Here is a 23,922-nt window from a genome sequence, read left to right as displayed (position 1 = left end):
GTCACCCCTGGCTGCGATCAAGTCAGGGGTCCAGGGCTTCTCACGAGCACCTGCTGGAATGCAGGCTGCAGGTAGCACTTGCCCACAACACCTTATTTGTGGGGCTGGACATCCCCGGGAGAGGATTATAGGCCTGACCCTCTGTGGTTCAGCTCCCTCCATTCTGCCTTATAGAGAGCTGGATTTTGGGAGCTTCCTGCTATGCTCCTTCCCAGGCTTTGGTGCAAGGATCCTTCCCAGGTTGCCTTACTGGCCTTAGGGCTGGCCACCTCGATAGGCAGGGCAAGTGGGCCCTGCTGTGAGTTCTGAGGCTCAGGATCCAGCTTTTGTGTTCCTTATGTTCTGTCCTTCTCACATGCAGGCATGGCTCGCTCTGATTCTCTGCTTAGCCTGAGCCCAGGCACCCCCATGTCCTGGAGGCAGGCAGTGATCTGGATAGCCACCTGGGCCTGGCACCCTGGCCTCGCCCTCGGAGTGGTCTCTGGAATGGATTTTCTGTGCCAACAGAAGCATTCTGACTCTGCTCTGTCATCTTCCAGACCCACTGCTGAGAACGCCAGGATGTGGGGATGCTGAGAACTGGGAGAAACTCAAGGTAGGTGGGGACAGGCCAGGGCAAGACTGGCAGGGCCTGGGCCCCTCCCTGGGCTCTTACTTGGTCCTGGTCTGTCCCTTGGCCCAGGAGACCCCTAAGCAGGACTGCATTTGGTGCCCGGGACTCAGGTTCATTTCAAGCTTGGAAACTCAGCAAGTTATGCACTTTTTTCTAAAGATTTTATTTATTTATTCATGAGAGACACACAGAGGCAGAGACGCAGGCAGAGGGAGAAGCAGGCTTCCTGCAGGGAGCCCGATGCGGGACTTGATCCCAGGACCCCGGGATCACACCCTGGGCTGAAGACAGATGCTCAACCACTGAACCACCCAGGCATCCCAAGTTATGCATTTTTAAGGGATTATTTCTTGTGCTTTTCTCCAGTTACTCATGGTTAGGGCAGCAGTGGGGAGAGAGCCAGGCCCACGCTCTGGAGATGGAGGAGTCTGGATCTTCCTGACTTTCGAGCTCTTGAATCCGAGTCTCCCCTATCCCCCAGGTCCCCTCGGATGGCTGGTTTTCCCCAGCACTGTGACTGAATCACCCTCAGCTTAGGCTTGTTGTCAGGGAGCAGCTGTGAGTCTAAACCTGAGACCAAGACTTCTTATTCCACTAGGGTTTTGAATGGAGAGAGAGGAACCTTCACATCAGGATTTTAGGGTCTTCCCCCAAGTTCATTCCATCTCTCCGCGGGACATGGTCTTCTCTAACAACTGGGAGAGGGAGAACAAACTCCCTGTGACTGAGAAGCCCCTCTGTGCCAGATGTTGTTGTTCCCTGCTTTAACCCTCACTGCCACCTCTGTGGCAGGGTGACTTCCCCATCTCGCAGATACCCAGGTTCAGAGATGTTAGGTCACTCTCTGCGATCACGCAGCCAGCAAGCGATGGAGGCGGGACCCCAAGCAAGGTCTGGCCACCTGAGTACACTGTGCACACTGCCTCCTGTGCGTGGCCTACTTGGGAAGATACGATGGCGTGGTTCCCCTTGATCACAGCTTACACAGAGGTGTATTATATTCTACAAAACGTTTTCCCTTTCATTTACTCGGTTCATCCATTCACTCACTCATTCACTCATTGTTTAAGCATTCCCACGGGCCAGACCCTGTGCTGGGTGCTGGGTGCTGGGTGCTGGGGCAGAGCTGTGAGCAAGTCAAAGCTGCCTGCCCTCATGCAGCGTATAGTTTAGAGCTGCCCTGTGCAATAATATGGTAGCCACTAGCCCCTGAGGCTGTCGAGCGGTTGAAACACGGTTAGTATGACTGGGGACTGGAGTTTTTCATTTTATTTAACTTTAATTAAGTCAGGTTTACCTTGTACATGTGTCTTGTCACTACCATATTGGACAGCACAGTTATTAAGTTATTCAAATAACTTCCTGGCTACTGTATTTTGTGGCTTCATTAAGAATTTAAAACCTTCCAGCCTCAGAGGCACCTGGGTGGCCCGATCGATCGGTTATGTGTGGAACTCTTGATTTCGGCTCAGGTCATGATCTCAGGGTCATAGGATCAAGCCCTGCATCAGGGTCCCCCCTCAGCATGGAGCCTGGTTGAGATTCTCTCTTTCTCTTTCTCTCTCTCTTTTAAATAAATACATAAATCTTTAAAAAAAACAAAAAACAAAAAACCCTAGCTTCACTGGCGGAGCTGCAAATACCTTTCTTCCTCTCTCTGTACTTGCCAAGCACAGAGAGATTAGTGACCAGGGAGCCCTACTGGTGGTTTGTGGGAATGATGTGACATGGACGGCAATGCTGCACGTTTCCAGGTGGCTTCATTCTGGATCTGCACACAGGCCCTGACCCAGGGGGACATTGTTTTGAAGCCCGCTTGATTTTCCTGGGCTTGCACACCCAGAGGGGCCCATGGGACCCAGCACCGAGGGGGTGGTTGTTAGAGGCCTGGTTGGGCTGGGGGAGGGCTCCCAGAGGTCACCCGCTCTAGTCTCCCATTGTGCACATGATGAGATGGAGACCCAGAAACCTGCGTGACCTGCCCACTGTCGTGGCCACCAGAGCTGGGCTGTACCAAGGGACACTCCCTGGCCTCAAGGACATGAGTGGCCGGGTGGGTTTCCTTAGGGACGGTGAGGAGGGTGTAAGGGGCCCTGCACTCACCAGGTACAGCTCTACGAGGCGGAGAACAAGACTGGGGTTCTGTGACCTTGACCACTGTCATCCCCAGCTTCTTGGTGGGTAAAGGAGGAGGCCGGATCATTTGGTGATTGGAACTCCCTTCCTGATTTGCCTTCATGGGCCTAGGGTGTCATCAGATGCTTAGAGCCGCCCGCTTGGTTGGCCAAGGAAACTGACTTTTAAGTAGCTGGTGAACGGCAGCCTGTTCCCGGGACTCCCCACGTTTCAGGTTCTCGGTCTAGCGCTGGGATGTCTGAGTGCAACCCCCTAAGGCGTCCTTGGATTCTTTCGATTGTGTTAGTCCTCTGGACTTGCTCCCGGGACAGCTGGGGCTTGCAGGGGGAGGTGGCCTTGTTATAGAGGGGCCGTGTTTTCTGCCTGGGTTCTCCTCCAGCCAGGGGTGTTTGTGAGAACGTTGGAATCACAAAGTGGCCCACGGCGGAGAATGCAGCCAGAACAAAGGCGCCCTCTCCCCGCCGGGGCCCGGGGAATACTAACTAGTTGACAGGAATTTTAATATAAAACTCTCCCTCTTCCTTGTCACTCGGAGGTTTCAGGAAGCCTTCGGGCTTATCGTGCCGAGGCACACAGCACCGACAGGGCTTGGGGAGGTGAGAGGTGATTTCCTGCCATTCTTCTGCGGGGCGGGCTTCCCAGGGCGGTCATGCCAGGCTGACGGGGCGCAGTGCGGGCTCCCACTGCTGGGGGGAGAGCTGGGATTTCATGGGGCGGCAGCCGAGACGGGACCCGCAGCCATGAACCGCTTCAATGGGCTCTGCAAGGTGTGCTCGGAGCGCCGCTACCGCCAGGTGGGTGCTTGGCCCTCGGGGGGGCCGGGCTGTGGCCGGGGGCCGGGGCGGGGGCCCACCTGAGCGGGACTTCTCCTCCCCCGGGGCCTTCCTTGCTTCTGCCTGCCCCTGTAGGTTGGCTCCAATCCGGGGGCAGGCCGGAGGCCGGAGGGGCCCCGACGTCCCCCCTTTACCCAAGGCCCCTCTCTGGGGGCAGACCGGGCCCAGCTCTGCATCATCCTAACCCCGACACGGTGGTGTCCTCGGCGAGATTATCCAGTTGATTTTCTGCGGTTTTTACCTGGGGGCAGTGTGGGTTTAAAAAAGGCACCGCAAGCCTGAGATCGGAAATGGCCGAGCAGCTGGGTTTTGTGCTTTTCCTAACTTTATACTTCCTCGAACTTGCCCTGCGTCTCTGACGGGACAGGATCCCCCACTGTATGTGTGTGATCATGTGTTTTCACGTGTGTTGGTGTGCGCTTACACGTGAGCTGGGATGTTGCCGTGCGTATGTGTGTACACACGACGTGCCCCTGGTCGCTGGGATGCCTTGGGGTGGCTCCGAGTGCTCAGGCTCCAGAGCCCTCACAGACGGGGCTTGGCCTCTCAGCTGCCGCTTCTGGGAGGTGGGGCAGAGTGGGGGTGATGATCTCTTGGCCTCAGGGCTTTTCTGGGACCGTGTTGGACACTTTTTTTTTTTAACAGCCAGGACTGGGGTCAGGGCAGGTGAAGGAAGGGACGTCCAGATTTTGGGAATGGCCAAGCTGATGGAAGCTCAGGAGTGGTTCTGATTTTTTTTTTTAAGTTTTATTTATTTATTCATGAGAGACACAGAGAGGGGGAGAGACACAGGCAGGGGGAGAAGCAGGCTCCACGCAGGGAGCCCAATGTGGGACTTGATTCTAGGACCCCAGGATCACACAAAAAAGGCAAAAGCCCAACGGCTGAGCCACTCGGGTGTCCCAGGAATGGTTCTGATTTTAGAAGTATAGAAAAGCTCCTCTGGGGCAGCCCCGGTGGCCCAGCGGTTTAGCACCGCCTTCAGCCCGGGGTGTGATCCTAGAGACCTGGGATCGAGTCCCATGATGGAGCCTGCTTCTCCCTCTGCCTGTGTCTCTGTCTCTCTGTGTGTATCTATCATGAATAAATAAATAAAATATTAAAAAAAAAAAAGCTCCTCTGTGTATTGTAATGACCAGAGTGGAGTGTGGGTCCCGACTCCTGCAGACAGACAGCCTTCGGTCCTAGGAGGGGCCTCCTGTGCCCGGCTTGCTGCCACCCACCTGTTCTCCCTAGCACCCTCCCCAGCTCTCAGGGCCCTGCCTGTACCCCTGGCCCTGCTAGAGCCCCGCAGAACAGCCCCAGCGACCCCAGTAGCTGGGTGCAGGGTGGCGGGGCAGAGGACGCTGTTTGGGAAGTGGAGGTTTGTTGCCACCTGGGCCGGTGGGCCAGAAGACAGGCACGCTGGCTGTCATAGCGGAGTGAGGCACGAGTACGGACAGGGCCTGGCGCTGACGTCCAAGATAGATCCTATGCTAGGAACCAGCACCAGCTCTTACCCTCTTTTTCTTTTTTTAAGATTTTATTTATTTATTCATGAGAGAGACAGAGAGAGAGAAACAGAGACACAGGCAGAGGGAGAAGCAGGCTCCATGCAGGGAGCCCGATGTAGGACTCGATCCTGGGACTCCAGGATCATGCCCTGGGCCAAAGGCAGGCGCTAAACCGCTGAGCCACCCAGGGATCCCCAGCTCTTACCCTCTTTACCCGAGGCTCAAGAGCATGTCTCTAGACCTCTCTGAGCCTCAGTATCCATCCTCGCCAGTGGAGGAGGGTTGGTAATATCCAGTGATGGTGCCGTGGGGTAGATGGAATGTCGTGTGCAAAGTGCCTGGGGCAGGGCCTGGGAAGTACATATAGGAAATAAACAGTGGCAGTTAGGGATTGGGATGGAAGCCCAGGTGCGGCAGAGAATCAGAAAGCAGGCAGGAGGGCCGAGGTGAGGTGCCGGCCTGGGTGAGACCTGGGACAGTGACCGGAAGGCGCAGGAAACTCCCAGCTGCCAACGTCCCTGAGACTGGGCAGGCCTGCTCCCCGCATCTCCTGACCCTGCAACCCCAGGTCCCAGAGGAGGGCTGAGCGCTGGGGGCTGCCACTTGCTGTCTTCAGGCCTCAGCTTCCTCTTCTGTGAAGTGGGCATAGGAAAACCAGTCCTGCATTCTCCCTGGGGCTGCAGCGACAATCCAGTTCTTTGGGGACTGTCCTCTCACCGTAGTGAGTGCTCATGATGGACAGAGCATAATTCTGCTTCCTTTATGCAGTCCACCCCTCACTCGGGGCCAGGAGGGGAGCTTGCTTCCTGGCACCCCTTCCTCTTCCCTTCCTTCCCAGCCCCCAGCTGGCTTGGATGGTTGTCTGGGCTGGTTCTTCTTAGGCTGGTGCCTTGGGAGGCAGAGGGGACTAGGCCTACAGTCCCGCCTGGACGAGGGGACCGGGGTGTGGAAGGGGGAGGCTCTTTTGCAGGAGTATACTTCTCTCCAGATTCAACCCTGGGGCCAGTCCCCAAACTGCTAGCACTGAGCCCATGGGTGCCAGGACCTGTTTACCTGTTTGTAGAGCCAGGACCCCAGGCAGGAGGGGTTGTGGCCCTTACTGGGGTCGGAAGGGGAAAGGTCTAGAAAGACTCTGGAATGCCAGCTCCTGCCTGGGCTGAGGGTAGGATGAGAGGCCCCGTGAAGTCCTTGCTGCTCGCAGGGAGTGGACCAGGCTCCTGACATCTTTCCTTAGCCTCAGCCTGGGCTTTGCACACTCACTCCACAGTTTGTTTTTCTTTCTTTCTTTCCATTTTTTTCCTCTTCCTGTCTTAGCTGCGTGTTTTCCCAGAATTCTTATGGGAACAGAGTATTTTCCTGCCCCCCTCCCCCTTCCCCTTGTCTGTCAGATTTCCTGTTTTACAAACTCGCTTTGAATCCAGGCCCAGGGCTGGTGGGAAGCAGAGCCTCCGGGGCCTCCCCGACAGCCTCCAAGGCCCCTGGTCACCCTGGGTCCCCCGACCCTCCCCTTCCTCACACCTGGCCTGTGGGACAGCTGGTAGGTGAATGCCAAGCAGCAAACCTCAAGGAGACAACCCCTAGAGGAAGGGGACAGGAGTCCCCTGACAAGGCTGCTGGCCCTTGACCTTTTCTAGCTTGCTGAGGTGGCTTCTCCCTCAACCTGTCTGGGACAGCCTCCCTCGTGCCTCACCAGGGACCTCTCCATGTCCACTTCTCCTTGGAAGTTTCTTGGGACCCCAGGGAACCCCTTTCCTGGCTTCTCCTCCCTTAGGTCTGTCACTTTCTCACACCTGCTCTGAGCAGCCTGGACTCACTCCTTGGGTGAGCAGGGCCCGGGCCTGCTGTACCCCACCCACAGCCTCGTTGGCAGTGCACGGAGGGGAAGTGTAGCAAGGCTGAACTGAACTGAGCCAGCAGATAGCAGTGTACCCTGACAGTTCCTGCTGCCCCTGGGACCGCTCTGGGCTGTCCTCACTAAGCGGTTGCCGAGTTCCTGCCATGCACCAAGCCTGCCTTGCACCAGCCCGCCATCCAAAGTCAAACACAAGGAATTGTTCCCAACTCGGTTCTCGGTTCTCGTACTTTGCTCCTTGGCCTGTTGAGTCCTTTGCTTTGGAGAGATCTGCATATTCTTGGGGCCCTTGAGGAACCAGAGGTCAAGACTTCAGCCCTCGGGGCAGCCCTGGTGGTGCAGTGGTTTGGCGCTGCCTGCAGCCTGGGGTGTGATCCTGGAGACCCGGGATCAAGTCCCATATCGGGCTCCCTGCATGGAGCCTGCTTCTCCCTCTCCCTGTGTCTCTGCCTCTCTCTCTTTGTGTCTATGAATAAATAAATAAAAATCCTAAAAAAAAAAAAAAAAGACTTCAGCCCTCAAGACCTCGGCAGAACCTGGCATGCATGCAGTAGGAGCTCCATAATTGTGTGTTGCTTTGCAAAGAGAGTGCGCAGGGCCTTTTCAGGGGACTTCTGAAGGAGGGTTGTGGACCTGCCATGCAGCAGGCACTACGAGGTCAGTGGCTGGTTTAGGTTTCACCAGGAGGCCTGTCTGTGCCCTTACCTGCCCCCTCACCTGGGAGCCCTCACTGGATGCCCCAAGCCCCAGCAATGGCCTTCCCTGAGCCCCTAGCCCTTGTTCCCTGGCCCTTGTCCTGAGGTTGTGAGTGTGTATGTCCCTATCTTCCTTCCTCTGTACTCTGGGCCACCTGGGTGGGTGGGCTTTGTCCCTGGGCAGACACTCTGTGAGCCCCTGAGGGAAAGGAAGAGGGGTCCAAGGAGGCAGTGGAGGCGTGTAAGTCTGGTGGGCTCTCTGGACTGGACCATGTGTCTGTGGGGTCTGAGGAAGGCAAGGCTTGCTCTTCCACGACTCTGTCCACCCTGGGCCCTTCCCCATCAGCCTGGACTTACCTCCTGAGCTCCCAGCCTTCCTGCTTGGCCCACAACCCAGTACTAAAGATGCCTGGGCCAAGGTAGGGACAGCAAGGGCTGGCCAGCCTCCTTCTTGGCCCCAGCTCCCTTGGAGAGGAGGGTGGTTCTGGGGCAGGGTCTGTGGGCTTCCGACCTTGGAGCAGAGGCAGCAGCCTTGTGGCTCCTGGGAGTAACCATGCAGGGCTGTGTCCTAGATCACCATCCCGAGGGGGAAGGACGGCTTTGGCTTCACCATCTGCTGTGACTCTCCGGTTCGAGTCCAGGCAGTGGATTCTGGTAAGTGAGCGCGCTTCTCGGGTGATGCCAGCCTCGCTTGCCGGCCACGTGCCTGGCTTCGCCCACAAGATGTGGGATCTGAAAGGGGCGGGGGGCCCACAACAGTGTCCCATTTTTTCAAAACAAAAGAATAATATTTTTAAATGACCACAGTCGAAGGCTGAGGTTTATGAAAATATATTCATCATTTTCTTTGGGTTGTTTTTATCAAAATGAAAATAGATTTTTGTATTTTGCTTCCCAATCATGTCAAACAGGAATGAAACCTCTATTTTCAGTAAGGGCCGCATAGGAAAATGAGAATCACTGTGGAAGCCGTGACTCGAGGTCCTTTGAAGTGTCAGGAGCTTCACAGGAGCCCTTGGGTGGCTTTTCTTTGTCCCTGCAGGAGGTCCAGCGGAGCGGGCAGGGCTGCAGCAGCTGGACACCGTGCTGCAGCTGAACGAGAGGCCCGTGGAGCACTGGAAATGCGTGGAGCTGGCCCATGAGATCCGGTGACTGGGCCAGCGGGGGGCTTTGGGCCTCGGGCTAATGGCATCCCCCCCCAGCCCCCAGGGAACCAGGCCTGCCCTCCTCCCCTCCTCTGTGCAGCTGTGAGCAATTCACTTTGCCCCTCAGGGAATCAGCTTCTTGGCCTGAAAATGGAAGGTTCAGGCTCGAGGAATTTTGAATCCCTCCGCCCCCTCCCCACAGCAAATAGCAGGGAAGAAGCTCTCAAACGGACCCTGCGGTTCCTGTCACTGCTCCAGGGTGTCACTTTCTACTCTGAGCTCATTAATTGCTGTGACCTTGGAGCTAAGCCTGTTGTTTTTAAAGGAATGTGTAGATGTCGCAAATTTTTCGAATGCATGCTTAAGACATTATTCTTTAGGATATTGGGGTCCCCCTTAGTTTCGACCCGCTAGGGTGAAACTCTCATGATCATTTTAGGTATACTTCTAGAATAGAGAAGTTGCAGGGAGGTGGCTCGCTTGCTCCTCCTTGCTTACACTTTACCCGTGACCCACATCACTTAGCGGAGTTGGGTATTCTTGTTTAACCTGGCCTTGACCTCAGGGTCCTTCTCAGCCACCGCAGGTCAACCAGAGTTGACTGGTGGAAGGGACACTTTTGCTGTCTCAGCTCGAGATGGTCTCTTACCCCTGGGGTTTGGGGGTTTTCTCTCCCCCACCCCCACCCCCACCCTGCTCCTCTGCCCTGTTCTGTTGTAGGCCCCGCCCTGGCTGACTTTCCCCAAACTCAACCTCTTTGTGTGAACCTCCCCTCCCCACCCAACTGTAGGAGCTGCCCCAGTGAGATCATCCTGCTTGTGTGGCGCATGGTCCCCCAGGTCAAGCCGGGGCCGGACGGCGGGGTCCTGCGGCGGGCCTCCTGCAAGTCGACACATGACCTCCAGTCACCCCCCAATAAGCGGGAGAAGAATTGCACCCACGGGGCCCAGGCACGGCCCGAGCAGCGCCACAGCTGCCACCTGGTGTGTGACAGCTCAGATGGGCTGCTGCTCGGCGGCTGGGAACGCTACACCGAGGTGGCCAAGCGTGGGGGCCAGCATACCCTGCCTGCGCTGTCCCGGGCCACGGCCTCCACGGACCCCAACTACATCATCTTGGCCCCATTGAACCCCGGGAGCCAGGTATGGACAGCTGGTCCGGCTAAGGTGAAGAGTATGGGTCCCTGGCCTCACCCAAAACTGTGTAGGGAGGAGCTGCAAGGGGCTGGAGGTGTTCGGTCAGGAGGTGGGGGTACGTGTTCACTTCCACCACCACGGGGCTGTTCTGGGTAGAGAGGGAGCAGATGGATCTCTGTGTCCCCGGGCACAGATCCAGGCCCGAGGAACGTCACAGGGAGGAAGATTTCACCTCAGAGGAAGGAGGAGCTTGCTGCCAGTCTGTGCTTTCCTACAGTGGGGAACGGGCTGCCGTGAGAGGGGTGAGCCCCCTGTAACAGGTGGGAAAGCAGACCCTGCATGATGGCACGGTGGGACGAGGAGTAGGTGCACCAAAATGTTAGTCCTGGGGCACACTCTGGGAAAAAAAGTGTCCTGAGGTCAAATACGTTTGAGAAATACCCCAAACTCTCCTCCTCTTCTGGGAGATTCCCAATGTGTAATAGCCTGCTTGAGGCTCTGAGGGTATCCTGCAGTCAAGGCTGGTTTGACCCAGGCTTTCCCCAATTCCCCTGATGGTGTCCCCCCTGTGGCAGGGTCATTAGTGTCCTACAGTGCCAGTGTTCCCGGGAACACACTGGAGCAAGCTGCCATCAGGAAAGCTGGGGACTCAGCCAACGGGTTACACTGGATGAAAGATAAAGCTTTGTTCAACTCTAACATTCTAGAGGATTCTGGATTCTGTAATCCCTCCAAGTGCCTCCACTGCTCCTTAGCCGGGCTGCTGGGCATTGGTGCCCTGAGGTGCTCCCTTCCTTTCTGCAGGCTGCTCACCTGGTTGTCCTTCCCCATTCCTGGGGTGGAGGTGATCCTTCTATCTTCTTTTGCAGCTGCTGCGACCTGTGTACCAGGAGGATGCCATCCCCGAAGGTGGGTCTTTCCCCGGCGGCTATGGCCTCCCCATCCCAGATAGCTGTGAGGTCAGCTGTCAGGATCCCCAGCGTGTTGACCCAGACTCTCTTCCCACCATACCTGTTCTCCCTCGCTGAACCAGTGTCTTTCCTCCTTGGAACCTGAACTGAGAAGGAAGAAGGGGTCTTCCCACAGCAGTCTAAGAGATGGTGTTTGGGATTCCGGGCATCTGACTGGGATTCATTCCATTTTACTGAGCAACTAATATAAATTAGATGCCGCCAGCAACATGCTGGGGCCGCCCAGGAGGGGGGCATGGAGGGCTCGAATTGGAGTTGCGTGACTGAACAGACCCATGTCCCCTCCCTGAGCCTCGGTCCAGTGAGTTCAGGGAATCCAGTTTCTTTTTCTATAAAATGGGGCTGACACTTCCCACATCAGAGAGTTGTTGGGAGGGGTAGAGGAGAGACTGGCTGTGAGGGTCTGCCCCTGAGGGAGGTGACACCCAGGACAGTTGTCTTTGAGCTGCAAGGGTATCTCTGTCCTGGTTCTTCTCCGCCGGCCTCTGAATCCAGGCCTTATGTTTTAAGAGCCAGGGAGAGAAGCTGAGCTCAAGACCCGGCCTTCTCCCAGGAAGCCTGAGATACCAGTCTTGGTGCTGGAGCTGGCGTAGTGTTCCTGACGGTCCTCCACGTGCTTGCTGGGGTCCAGCCCCCTCGAGTCTGTCTGGTGTCTGGAAGGCAGTGGCCAGCCTTACCTGGTGGCCCTGTGCTCCAGCCCTTTCTCTAGTGCCTACAGAACGCCTGGTGACTTCCTTCCCGGAGAGGGGCCTTTTCCTAGCTCCTTGCGGACTCACTTCCTCGCAGCCTCCCCGTCGGTAGTGTGAACTCGATGCTGGCTTATAGCAGGGACTTGGAAGAGCGCCTGTGCCTCGGGGCGGGGGCCGGGAGGGGAGGGCTCCCATCAGGCTCTGAGCTGCTGACGGAAGGCATCTTCATTCTCTCCAGGGCAGGCCATTTGGATGGATGAGCCTGGTCTGTTGGAAATGCATCTGTGTTCCTTCTGGGGAGGAGTCTGATGGTTATTCAACCTTGAGTTCTTAAAAAGCTTTTAGTCAGCGCATTAGGTTAGAGCAGGGTGTCACTGCTAAATGATGACTTCATTAAGGCAGGGCCTGGCCGGCTCCTTTCTGCGGATCCGGATCCGGTGCTGGACCCGGGGTGTGGCAGACAGCTGGTGCTCAGTAGAGTTTCAGCCGAGGGACTGAGTGAAGGCGAATGGCTGGTGGCTGCCAGGGTTGGAAGGCCGGCCACGGAGCCCGGGAGCCGGAGAGGTGTGCTGCCGTGGTGGGCGAGTCGTGTGGGACGGAGTCCTCCTACCCTGGGTCCACGTTTTGATTCCCCTCTGAGAATATGGTATTTAGTGACTCAAGAAGAAATCATCTAAGCTGTGAGGAGAGAGGGACAAGTACAGAGATGATGACAGTGTTAATAACAGTGGTAGCTTTTTTAAAAAATATATATTTTTATTTATTTTATTAGAGAGTGAGCATGAGCAGGGGGAGGCTGAGCCACCCTGGCGCCCCAACAGTGGTAGCTTTTTGAAGGCATTGTATTGAGAACTTTGATCTTCCTTCCTTCATTTTTTCTTCATGGTAATAGTGTTTTTCGATATGCAAGGACATCTTGGCTCTTTATCAGCAATCGAGTCTTCATAGCTTCCCGTCCTGGAGCTCAGGCACTGAACCTTCCCTTAAACACACTTTGGAGTTCTCCAGAGGCCGGGGCTGTCAGCAGGGTGCCGACCTCTGCCTCCTTCTCTGGCTGGGCCACCTGGCCTTTGGGGGGGGGAGGGTTGAGTCATCCAGAGCTGAATGGGATCTGGTGCTCTTCTGAGGCCTAGGGCGCTTGCTGCTTGTAGTTGGCATATTCCCTGGGGCCCTGGTGCCCTCAGCATTGTCCCCTGCCCTGCAAAGGGGCCCAGCCTCAGATTCCCCACTGCCAGAGTGGGATGGCTGCCAGGGCTCGCCTCAGAAGCCAGAGGAAAGCCGAGTAATTACTGTGTTTGGTCAGTGAAGCAGGTGTTCTAGCAAAAAGGGGTGACATGGGGTTCAGACCAGAGGATGTTAAGAGGTAGCAGGTGGGAAATCATGGAGTTTGGCTTCACAGAGCTGAGCAGCTGGGTTGCAACCTGGATTGTTTTTTTAAAAAGATAGTTCAGAAAATCCTTTTTGGGGAGCCATGCCCCCTTGCCACATGTTATCCAGGGGTGTGTAGAGATGGGGCTCTCAGGCATGACTGCTGGATAGGTTGGGTTGATGTTGCTTTATACCCTATACTGGTCAAGTGTCCTTGGGCAGGTCTCCCAGCTACTCTAAGCCTCACTCAGTTGCCTGGTCTATACAGTGGGGCTCAGCACACCTTCCCCACCCAAAGGCACAGGTGTGGCACCCGGCTTACTTCTGGCTCTGTAGGCCCCAAGGCGAAGATGCTGTGACAGCCCTGTGCAGCTGGGCTAAGTAAGGGAAGAGACAGATTCTTTTCCAAGCCTGAGACGGGACGCACAGGGCCCAGGTTTTGGCCTCTGCAAGTGGTACCCTCTAATTTTGGTCTGTTTTGCCTCTGTCCCCCACTTGTCAGTCCCATGTGGTTTTGCCTTCTCTGGTCTAGGCTTGGTCATGTTCTGTTAGACTGTCTAGTTTCAGGTCGACCCTGTGATATCTCATTCACAGTATGGTTTGGGGCCTGGCAGGCCTGTCCTAACACCAGCCCTGGTGGATGCACTGTCTGTCAGCTTGGGTTTATGCTAATCCCTCGTGCGCTCCACTCCTATACCGATCACTAAGCTGTTTCCCTTCAGGCCTGTTGTGAGAGCCCCCCATCCCGCCCTCGGTCCCCACGCCCTCCCCAGCCTGGGCGCACACTCTTTCTACTCTCTTGACTCCTTGAAGAGTCAGGAAGTGGTTTAAGTTATTATGGTTTGAGTCCTGCCCCAAGATATGGCTGTGATCGGTGGTCACTTGTCATGGGGATCTGACTTGTTTTTCTCACCCTGATTAGTGAGAAGGGGCATGTGGTGGGCGGAGGAAGTAAGTGTGAGATATTCTGAGCTGAGTCTTTCCTTTGAGGCTGCGGACCTTGCGTTGGCGGGGAGCTTCCCCGAGACTTAGCTCAGACCACCTTTTCACCCCTTGGCTGCCAGAACTGGGGTTGGGTGCGAAAGGACTCCTAGGTCCTCGGACATGGGCCAGACATCCAGGTCAGTTGCCCATACAGGAGGGGGCCCAGGTATATGCCGAGCCCTAATGCTTGCTCTGCCCTTGACCTACCCACCAAGCTAGTAAGCAGAGGAGTAGGATTTGGGCACAACCACAGGGCCTCAGAGCTGGTATTCTTTCCCCAAGAACTGGGCCAGCAGGTGCCACTCCTTATTTTAGACTGACGTAGGCGAGCCAGGCTGCCCCAGCTCCCATGGTTCACAGAGGGAAGGCTCCAATACAGCCTAGCAAAGCCCACTGGACTTTCTGTCCCTTTGTCCATGGGACTGGGAGGCGATGGAACAATGTGAACTGCACTGGGCGCATAGAGGGAGCCGCAGGGCTGGGGGAGACGGGGAGGCGGAGAGAGGGCGTGACTGACACCCAGGGCGGCCCAACTGACCCATTGTTCTGTGTGGGACTGTGGGCCCTGGGAGGTCAGATCTTCTGATTTCTCAAATATGAGAGATTTCCTGATTTTGTAAAGCACAAGGCCAAAATGATAGGTGGGTCTGATTCGAGCTTTGGACACTGGATGGGGATTGCTGCCTCCCTCTGAGCCCCGGAGCCGCTTATTTATGTGTCGCCAGCTCCCATGAGAAGAGTGCGAGGGAATCCCTGAGGCTCAAGACCCTTCAGGGGCCTCCCTGTGTTTTCAGTACCTTGCACAGGGCCCAGCAGGTAGCATATACTCAGGAAGTGGTGACTGGCCCGCCCAGTCTGTGTTCCCTGTTTTCTGCAGAGGGGATGCCTTTGCCTGGACATGCCTCATGGTCCCCCCATTTCTGTTCCACAGAATCAGGTAGTCCCAGTAAAGGGAAGTCCTACACGGGCCTGGGGAAGAAGTCCCGGCTGATGAAAACAGTGCAGACCATGAAGGGCCACGGGAACTACCAGAACTGCCCGGTCATGAGGCCGCATGCCCCACACTCAAGCTATGGCACCTACGTCACCCTGGCCCCCAAAGTCCTCGTGTTTCCAGTCTTTGTTCAGGTAAGCTAGTGGCTGGCCCCAGGTGCTCCCTTGGGAGATGAGAAAGAGGAGGATCCTTCACCCCAGTATCGGGGATGGTGCCTTGTTCCAGAAGGGATCCCTCTGGGGAAAGAAATGGCTTCAGGTGCTCAGGATTCTGGGGGTTATACTGAGGGAGCAGAGGTCTCCAGGAGGAGGAACAGGAGAGTGGGGGCAGGGAAGCTGAGCAAGGAAAGCCTCTTGTCCCTGCCCCCTTTCCCAATTTTCCCTTTCTCTGGGGACAGGCAGACACACTACAGCTACTTGTTGGCATTGCCGCGGGGCTGGCTTGCTGAGGCTTCTGCTTTTCTGGCTCATCAGGTGCTTTGCTGTTTGGAAGTGAGCCTTGAGCTCTGGCGTCTGGCCTCCTTGGTCTTAGCAAACGTGTCTGGCCAGTATGAGCTGGTGACCTGAGATTCATCTCCCATCTCCCTCTCCTCCTGCTCCCTCTGCTTCTTCCATCCCTTCCTCCCTTTATGTCTTCCACCACCCAGACAAAATCAGCATGAACATTCGGGTGTCTTTTCTGCGTGTGTGTACACATTCCAGAAAGAAAACCGAACAACTTTTATTGTATATTTTCTATCCCTTTGCCTTTTGTTGAGCAAGGAGCCTTGATGTGGGGCTCCATCCCAGGACCCCGGGATCATGACCTGAGCCAAAGGCAGATGCTTCACCGACTGGCCACCCAGGCACCCCCATCATTTTGCCTTTTTTAAATGAAAGTTGCAGCATGAACATTTTCTGCGTCACTAAATACTCTCCAAGCCTTTGTTTTACAGTGCTTGCATACTACTCTAGTTTACGGACATGTATTTATTTAACCAGCTCTCTGTTCAGATATACTTCTATCTCCTCCTTAGCTATTGCAAACAACTGTGATGAAAATCCTTGCGCATGAATTGCCCCCTCTGATTATTTTCCTTGGAAGAGAGCCCTGGAAGTGAAATGACGGGGTCATGGGCCAGAAACACGTCAAAGGCTCTTTATATATATTTACAAATGGCTTTCCAGAAAGACTGTGTTCGTTGGTCCTCTCATCAGCAGCATAGAGGTGACACAGTCAGGGGCTTCATTTCTGACCATGCCTTCCTTCTCCATGCACCTCTGGCAGGTGACACACCTCTCCCCGGATGGCTCCTGCCTTTCTTTTGGTCTCTTTTCTTTCTCAGGACGAGACCACAGAGGTCTGTACATCCACTGAGATTATTTTCCCCTTTCCTTTTAAAATCTTTACAAAAAATGACAATTTGTTTCAGAGAGTTATAGCAACTTTTAAATTGTAAAGTTTTTAAACCAAAAATGGCATAACAAGTGTGTAGTTTAATGAATAATCACAAAGCAGGTGTCCCCTAAGATAAAGCCGTAGGCCATTGCTGCCTTTCCAAAGGCCGTATGTTTCCTCCAGATCCTCATACCCTCTGCCCTGCCAGGCCTACCCATGAGCCTGACTCCTTAAGAGTCATTTCCTTGCTTTCCTTTATTTTTACCATCTCTCTGTGCTTTCCTGGATAACATATTTTGTTTGGCCTCTTCTGGGACCTTGCTTCTTTTGCCTCACAGTCTTTGTGAGATCCATCCAGGTGGTTGTGTGCAGTTGACATCTGCTGCATTATCTCTCTTCTAGCACCTTGCTTGGTGTTGGGTACCTGAAGCCATGTTATAAATACACATTCACCGAGGATTAGTCCTGCTGGGTAATCCAGAACTTAGGGAGCTTTCTCTGGGCTGGGCAGGGGGCAGGGGCTCCTGAGTGGGAAAGGGGCAGGATGATGGGGTGGCTGAGGAGTTTGGGTGAGAACTGGTCCCTGGGGACTGATGGCTGAGCAGGAGGCCCTCTACTCAAGGGTGTTATGAATGTAGAGTGGGGACTGGGCTGGCTCTGAAGGGACTTAAGTGACCAAATCTGGCATGAGGCTCTCAGGGTATCTCTGAGAGCCTGGGCCTGGCAGGAGGGACTTTTCCATGAGGCCTGCATGGGTCAGATGGAGGGAGGGCGGGGAGGGCCCCCCACAGCCCATCTAGTCGGGGAGCTCCGGGGAGAATGGTGAGCACCTAAACATGTGGTTGGACTTCCTGCCAGAGCATGGCTTTTACAGTGGAGCTCGGTGGGGAAGGTGGTGGCAACAGTTCCGCCCAGGACAAGAGTATCTGTCTTTCTGTTTCCACCTGTGTGTGAGGGGGCGTGTGGGCTCACGGGGTGGGGGGAGCCTGGAGCCTTCTCTCGGTCGGCGGCCGACAGGGTTCTCTGTGGCTGGTTCTGGCAAGCTGCCTCCCCCTCCACCCACCCCGTCTCCATTGGGCTTCTCTGAATTGCCCACATTGTTTTCAGCCTTTAGATCTCTGTAACCCTGCCCGGACACTCCTGTTGTCTGAGGAGCTGCTGCTGTACGAGGGGAGGAACAAGGCTGTGGAGGTAAGGCTGACACGTGTGCTTCCCAGGTAGGGTTTCACCAGCATCCTCCAGGCCCCTAACTTTTCTCTTCCTGATGGTCTTAGAATTGTATAGTCTCAGGGCAGGAAAATCCTGAAAGCTTCCACCCCGCCCCCTTCCCATCCCCCTCCTTATCAAATGGCTGCCTAGCTTGCTCTTGTACCTTTCCAATGATGGGGAACTCACTACCTCTCAAAGCTGTGTAGTCCATCTTTGATGGTTAGAAAGCTTTCCCAGCCCCCGAAGTCCTCCCATTGTCTGTCTCAGCTTCCTTCACCCTGGCTGTGATGAATGGCTTTGTAGGTGAGAAGATTGGAGCTATTAGCCAAAGAGAATTTTTGAAGGAGCATCAGTTGCTCAGGTTTTCTGGGTCTGTATTACCCCAAATCCCAGCTCCTCTTCTGAAGGATACATCTGTGATTTCTTCTGGGCCCTAGCTCTGCCGATGGAGGCCTGGGTGTGGAGATCACACAGTTCTGCCCGGGAGTTTCTTATCTCTTATCTCTAACTGGGGAGTTTCCCTTACCCACACAGTCCCCAGAGCCATCTCAGGCCTGTGAAATCTACTTGGCGCTGAAGTTGGAGCCCTGGGATCTGACTGAACCCTCTGCGGGGCTTGCTGCCGATTGGGCCGGCAATGGGGCTCAGCGGAGCTGAGCAGCAGCGTGGGGTAGTGGAATGTTCAGGAAGCCTGGAGGCTGGAAGCTTATAGCCAGCTCCTGCTCTGCGGCTGGCTCACTCCTGACTTCCCCGTCCTTTCCTTAGTGTTCTCTTCTGAACAGTGGTGGTGGTGTGTGTATTTGAGGCAGCTGAGGTTAGCTGATCTCTAAGGGCCCGTTCAGCCTCAGCATTCTGGGACATTATGTGTAATTGTGGCTAAGTAGGAGGCTGCTTTTGTTTTTTCTCAGCTAGGGAACCAGAACTTGTTTATTCCAAATGAGCATTTTCTTTTTCTAGGGAACTCCCTGCTTATTTCTACCCCACTGGCATTGCTCACTACACTTCTTCTTTTTATTTTATTTTTTATTTTTTAAAATATTTTATTTATTTATTCATGAGACACACAGAGAGAGAGAGGCAGAGACACAGGCAGAGGGAGAAGCAGGCTCCATGCAGGGAGCCCAATGCGGGACTCGATCCCGGGTCTCTAGGATAACGCCCTGGGCTGAAGGCGGCGCTAAACCTCTGAGCCACCCGGGCTGCCCTTATTCTTTTAAAAAATATTTATTTATTTGAGACAGAGAGAGAGCAAGCAAACAAGCAAGCAAGAGAGCAGGAGTAGGGGCAGAGGGAAAGGGAGAAGCAGACTCTCTGCTGAGCAGGGAGCCTGACGTGTGGCTCGATCCCAGGACCCTGAGATCATGACCAGAGCTGAAGGCAGATCCTTAACTGACTGAGCCCCCCAGGTGCCAAGCTCACTACACTTCTGGACTTCCTCTTGAGGAGCTTTCTTAAAAACCTTGGCATACCTTCTGAGTTACCTCTGAGAGAGTAAAACTTCACCTTGCTGAGGGGGATTTGAGTTTTAGGAACAAGAAGTCGCTTGGAGCTGTGCTTGATGAGTAAGTGTGTGGTGGAGCCAAGTCAGGTGGCCAAGGGTCAGAAAGTGAGGTGTGGCTACAAATTCACAAGACTCAGATGAAGGCAGAAATGACAGCCATCCTGAAACACATACCTAGGTCTAAATCTGCTCTTTTGTTTGTCTTCTCACCACTGGGCGCTCAAACACTTCTCACTGCACATGCATTTAACACAGTAGACCTTAAATTAGCTCCCACAGCATCCTTGAGAGAGAGGCCAGTTGTTCCCACTTTACAGATGAAGAAGGTGAGGCTCCCAGTGAGATCAACTGGAACCCAGGGGTCTCAAGGCCCATTACGGATAGAGCCAGGATTAGCAGTTGGATCTCTGGCTCAGCAGTGCTTTCACGATCCCATGCTGCCTCTGGCATGTTTGTTGAAAAACAGACTGACAAGCACAGGCTGGAGCCATAGCCTGATTATGTTTACAGTCTGTCCAAAAAAGCTTTGTCTAGTGGATCTTTAGAGTCTTAGAACTAAGAGATCCCTTTTGAAGACTGAAAGAAACGACTTGAAGACAAATAAATATCTTTCTTTTTCATGAAACATGCTTGGCAGCCAATACGTGGATCTTGGTACATTTAGGTCAAAAATGCAAACCAATTCAAGAGGGGCTTGGATAAGTTTGTAGAATTGCAGCGTTGGTTGGGCCCTCAGAAGTCATCCATTCTGACTGCTTCTCTGTAACTTTCCAGCTGATGGTTTTCCAGATGGCTTTGGATCGGGAGAGGCAGCCCCTCCAGGCACACACAGGTTTTGTTACGGGAGAATGCTAAATTGTAGAAAGTTCCCTTTTACCCATAACAGAAATCTTTCTTCCTGGAATGTTCCCGCTTGTTCCTCTTCCCGTCTCTTCTCCCAGCGTGCTCCAGGTCGCTAACGTCTAGGAGCTGATGAGTCTCACATTGGGCTGCCCCACATCATGCGCCCTCCCAGAAGTCACACGCTTGAGTAACGTGCCCTGAGATCAAATCAGCACTATGGTGTAGCCTCGCTTACACGTTCAAACAATAGCTGTTGAGCATCTACCAGGCCCTGTGCTCAGGGTCACAGGGGAATTATGAGGCCCAAGACAGACACACCCTCACTTCATGCACTGACTCACTGAGTTTACCATTAACCAAGGCACCAAGGTCTTTTCTGCAAACTCTGCCTTTAGGCAAGATCTCTGGGGAGAGCTTGCTTAGGGCTCCTTGGGAGAAGTGAACCTCCAAGTTGCAAGGATTTCCTAACCAAGCGATCTCTCAACCTTTGACCCTTTGGGAAAGCTGATGTGTCTTTGGAGCAAATGTGGGGAAGGCACCCCGCGGCCCCATGGCCTGTTGTGGAAGGCAGCAGGTAATTGGGCGGTGGAGATGGCATCACTCCACTGTGGGCCGCTACGGCTCCTTCTGGAGGAAGGCTGGCAGGGTGCTGGTGGCACAGGAGAGGGATCCCCCTGCCCCTCTGCCCTGCGTCCAGCTGTGTGCCAGCTCTGTCCTTTCCCTGACCCGACCTTTGGGGAAATTTTTCATTCATGCCTTAATCACTTCCTGTCTAGACCACATTCTCAGCACTGGGAATTGGGGCCAGAGTAGTGGCCTGGAGCTCCTCTCACCTTGCCCATGGTTCTTCCCAAGTTGCCATCCACCTAGCTCTCTTAGAGCCTGGGACTTTTTTTTTTTTTTTTTTTTTTACATTTTAGGTTCCTGACAGACTGCCCCCCCCCCCCCCTCGGACCCTTCCCCTCCCAGCTTCCCTACGGGTCCGGAGGTATGACTGCCAGATTTCTTTTTAGTGGGAAAACCTGCAAGTTTGCTCAGAGAATCAACCCCTCAGGTCCTAGATCATTTTTTCCCCCTTCTTTAACTTCATTTTTGGTCTCCTTTGCTTTTCTCTTTTGGTCCGTGCTTGGATCCTTTTGCATTCAGGGGGAGGATGGATGTAGCATATGGATACCTCTCCATGTTATAAGAGCTTTGGAGTCAGACAGATCTGGGCAATGGTCCATGGCTGTGTGGCCTTGGACAGGTCACTTCAGCTCTCTGAGCTGCATGGTCCCCATCTTTGAAGGAAGGCAGTGATGCTATTTACAAGTAAGAATCCACTGAGCAGAAAGAAAGAACTTAACAGATGGGCCTTCTTTTGGGCTGTGTTGGGTCAGGACTGTGGTTTGGGAGAAGTCTGGAGAGGCATACCAGAATCTCTCCCAGCCCACATTTTCAGAGCTCTCGTGTTGGGTGCCCATTGGAGAAGCTAGAGCCCCTGAGAGCCTCCTGCTCAAGGACACCCGCATTGCCCCTGTGGCCCAGATTCCTCCAAACCTCTGTGCCTGTGCTGTGCTCAAGGAGTCAAGTGGTCCTTTGAAAAATATTTATGTATTTTTAAATCACGAAAGTAATAGGCTCTCTTGTCATACAATGCAAATTAAACAGAAATGTATAAAGTGAAATTCTGCTCCCAAAGGGAAGAGTGTGATATCTTAGACATTTAAAAAATGTATAAATCTACAATTTTGTGTTACAAAATTGGATTAAAATCTAGGCATTTTTGCACATTGAGCTACTTGGCTTTTTAGGGCAACGTGGGCACCACGTGGACAGATTTTTACCTGCATTTCTGTCCACATAGCCTTACTTCATTCTTTTGATAGTTGCATAAAATTCTCCCATATGAAGGCAGAATTATTTTTTTAAGATTTTTACTAATTTATTCATGAGAGACACAGAGAGAGAGGCAGAGACATAGGCAGAGGGAGAAGCAGGCTCTCTGCAGGGAACCCAATGTGGGACTCGATCTCAGGACCCTGGGATCACGACCTGAGCCAAAAGCAGATGCTCGACCCCTGAGCCACCCAGGTGCCCCTAGAATAATTTATTTTATCCATCCTCTCTTGTTGGGTATCTGTGTTCTTTTTTTTTTATTATGAAGATACCGTTGAGAACATCCTTATAGTTTCATATTAATATATCCTTGTAGGTATTTCTGTAGGCTAGAGCATCAGAGGTAGAGTTATTCTGTCATCTTTAACAGTCTGATAGCTAAATGTCAACATGTTGACTTTCTTAAACTTCAGCAATCACCCCGAGCATAACTCGCTGTGGCCTTTGAGGGTGCACGCCAAGCCTTCTGGGTAACTCCTCCTACCTCAGAAGAGATAAGGTGTCAAGGTTTTGATACCTCAAAGGGAAGTTCACATAATTAATAACATTTTGTTTTCTTTGGAGAATCTAAAATTGGATTTTATTGCTTTTAACTAAGAGCTGCTGCAAGGCTTACAAAGCAAAGAACAGTGTAATCTTTAGTGGCATTAGGGGATCAAGTAGTTTTTTTTTTAGCACGAAACTATGCTGAGCATGCCTGTTGGTTTACCTATAATGTCTAAAAATAGCTTTCTCCTTTTATTTTTGGAACAGCTAGCGCATAAAAGAGATAAAAGTCACATACATGTCTGTATTAGAGCGTAAGTAGCTGGCTTTCTCTTGAACTGATTATGTGTTAATGTAGTTAAAATTATCCTTGAGGAATGTGATCATAAGACCTCACACTGCATGATGCTTCAATTCAGTCTACACAGGGCTCGTGAAAGAAGCCTGTGAGGGACCTGGGCAGGGACACTCCCCTGTCTGTACAGATGAGAAAACTGAAGCATCAGCTCTGGGGACCCTAACCAGGTTTTCATGGCTCCTTAGTGGAGAGCCTTGTGACTTCTGACTCCAAGTGCAGTGCCCTTTTAGCCAGACATTTAGAGGAGAATACAAGCAAATGTGCCAACATCCCGCAGCTCCCGAGTGGCGCCAAGCCAGCAGCGCTGGGCTGAAGATTCCAGGGGCCTGTAGTCAGAAAGATGGCCTGGCGGGGGTTGGGCTGTGGAGGTGGAGAGGCCTGCAGGGGTCACCTGCCGTGGAAGGTGAGGGTCGTATTTTATCCTATTTCCCTACACCCTTCCCATGATAAAGAGAGGTGTAGAAAACTCTAGACCAAAAGGAAGTCCTGATTGTAGATCACACTGTCCTTGGCCAAGGCCACACTGAGAGTCTGATCCTAGTTCTGCCCGAGATGACCAAGACTCCTTACCCAGGCCTCCCAGGGAGACTATGGCTCCCGAGCTCTGGGGCAGCAGAGCAGCCAGTTCTGTTTGCTCTCTTGGGATGCAGGTGACGCTGTTTGCCTACTCGGACCTGCTGCTCTTCACCAAGGAAGATGAGCCGGGACGCTGCAACGTCCTGAGGAACCCCCTCTACCTCCAGAGCGTGAAGCTGCAGGAAGGTAAGTGCGTGCCCCAGGTGCCCTGGACTCCCTCCTGCTTGCCCTGAGTCCCGCTACTCTGGGCGGTACGGATGCACAGTTTGGATTTGACCCGTCTGCCAGGCGGGCTGCCAGCCATCAGTGGGGCATCTGAGCACGTGGGGTTGGGGCCAGTCCTGCCCCTGGACCGCTAGGCTCCGCGACACTGGCGTTTCATCCTAGGCCGTACGCCCTGAGCTCTGCTGGGAGGTTTCTGGTCCAGACACGTTTCAGGGAGGCCGTGGAGTGGGAAGAGCTTTGGGCTCACACAGACCTGTGCTTAGATCTCGGCCCTGCCGCTCACTGCCTGTGATCTTGGGCACGTTCTACTCCAACCTCTTTGAGCCTGGGGGCTCACGTGTAAGTGGGGCTGCCGGTAGGTTGTTGTGCAGATTTAGTAGGTCATATGCAGGGGCCCGGCCCACACCAGGCGCCCGGTGCTCGCTGCCTGCTGCCCCGCTCGCCACGCACATCCCGGACAGGAGAGCACTGCTTCTTCTGCACCCAGCCGCATGGCCCAGGCTGGGGCCCGGGGAGCAGGGGTCCCGGGGGACCGTGGAGCCAAGGTCCCCCGCAAACTT

The 23,922-nt window shown here is 53.9% G+C and overlaps 1 protein-coding gene across 8 annotated transcripts in view; it reads left to right on the top strand.

The window, feature by feature from the left end:
• RGS3 (regulator of G protein signaling 3) overlaps positions 1 to 23,922 on the top strand; it is a 118,904-nt gene that overhangs the window by 28,001 nt on the left and 66,981 nt on the right. For 5 of the 8 annotated variants that reach the window (XM_072727574.1, XM_026002803.2, XM_072727576.1 and 2 more), the window contains 8 exons: positions 540 to 595; positions 8,195 to 8,276; positions 8,665 to 8,770; positions 9,558 to 9,909; positions 10,773 to 10,812; positions 14,847 to 15,043; positions 17,394 to 17,477; positions 23,212 to 23,323. In XM_072727574.1, coding sequence (XP_072583675.1) covers positions 540 to 595; positions 8,195 to 8,276; positions 8,665 to 8,770; positions 9,558 to 9,909; positions 10,773 to 10,812; positions 14,847 to 15,043; positions 17,394 to 17,477; positions 23,212 to 23,323 — 1,029 coding nt within the window. Of the gene's footprint in view, positions 1 to 539; positions 596 to 2,923; positions 3,544 to 8,194; positions 8,277 to 8,664; positions 8,771 to 9,557; positions 9,910 to 10,772; positions 10,813 to 14,846; positions 15,044 to 17,393; positions 17,478 to 23,211; positions 23,324 to 23,922 lie in introns of those variants that run through there. The other 3 variants (XM_026002804.2, XM_072727577.1, XM_026002808.2) reach the window with 2 other exon arrangements.

The sequence above is a fragment of the Vulpes vulpes genome, chromosome 12, assembly GCF_048418805.1.
Source record: "Vulpes vulpes isolate BD-2025 chromosome 12, VulVul3, whole genome shotgun sequence".
Classification (NCBI taxonomy): domain Eukaryota; kingdom Metazoa; phylum Chordata; class Mammalia; order Carnivora; family Canidae; genus Vulpes; species Vulpes vulpes.
This window is presented reverse-complemented; position numbering and strand designations above follow the sequence as displayed.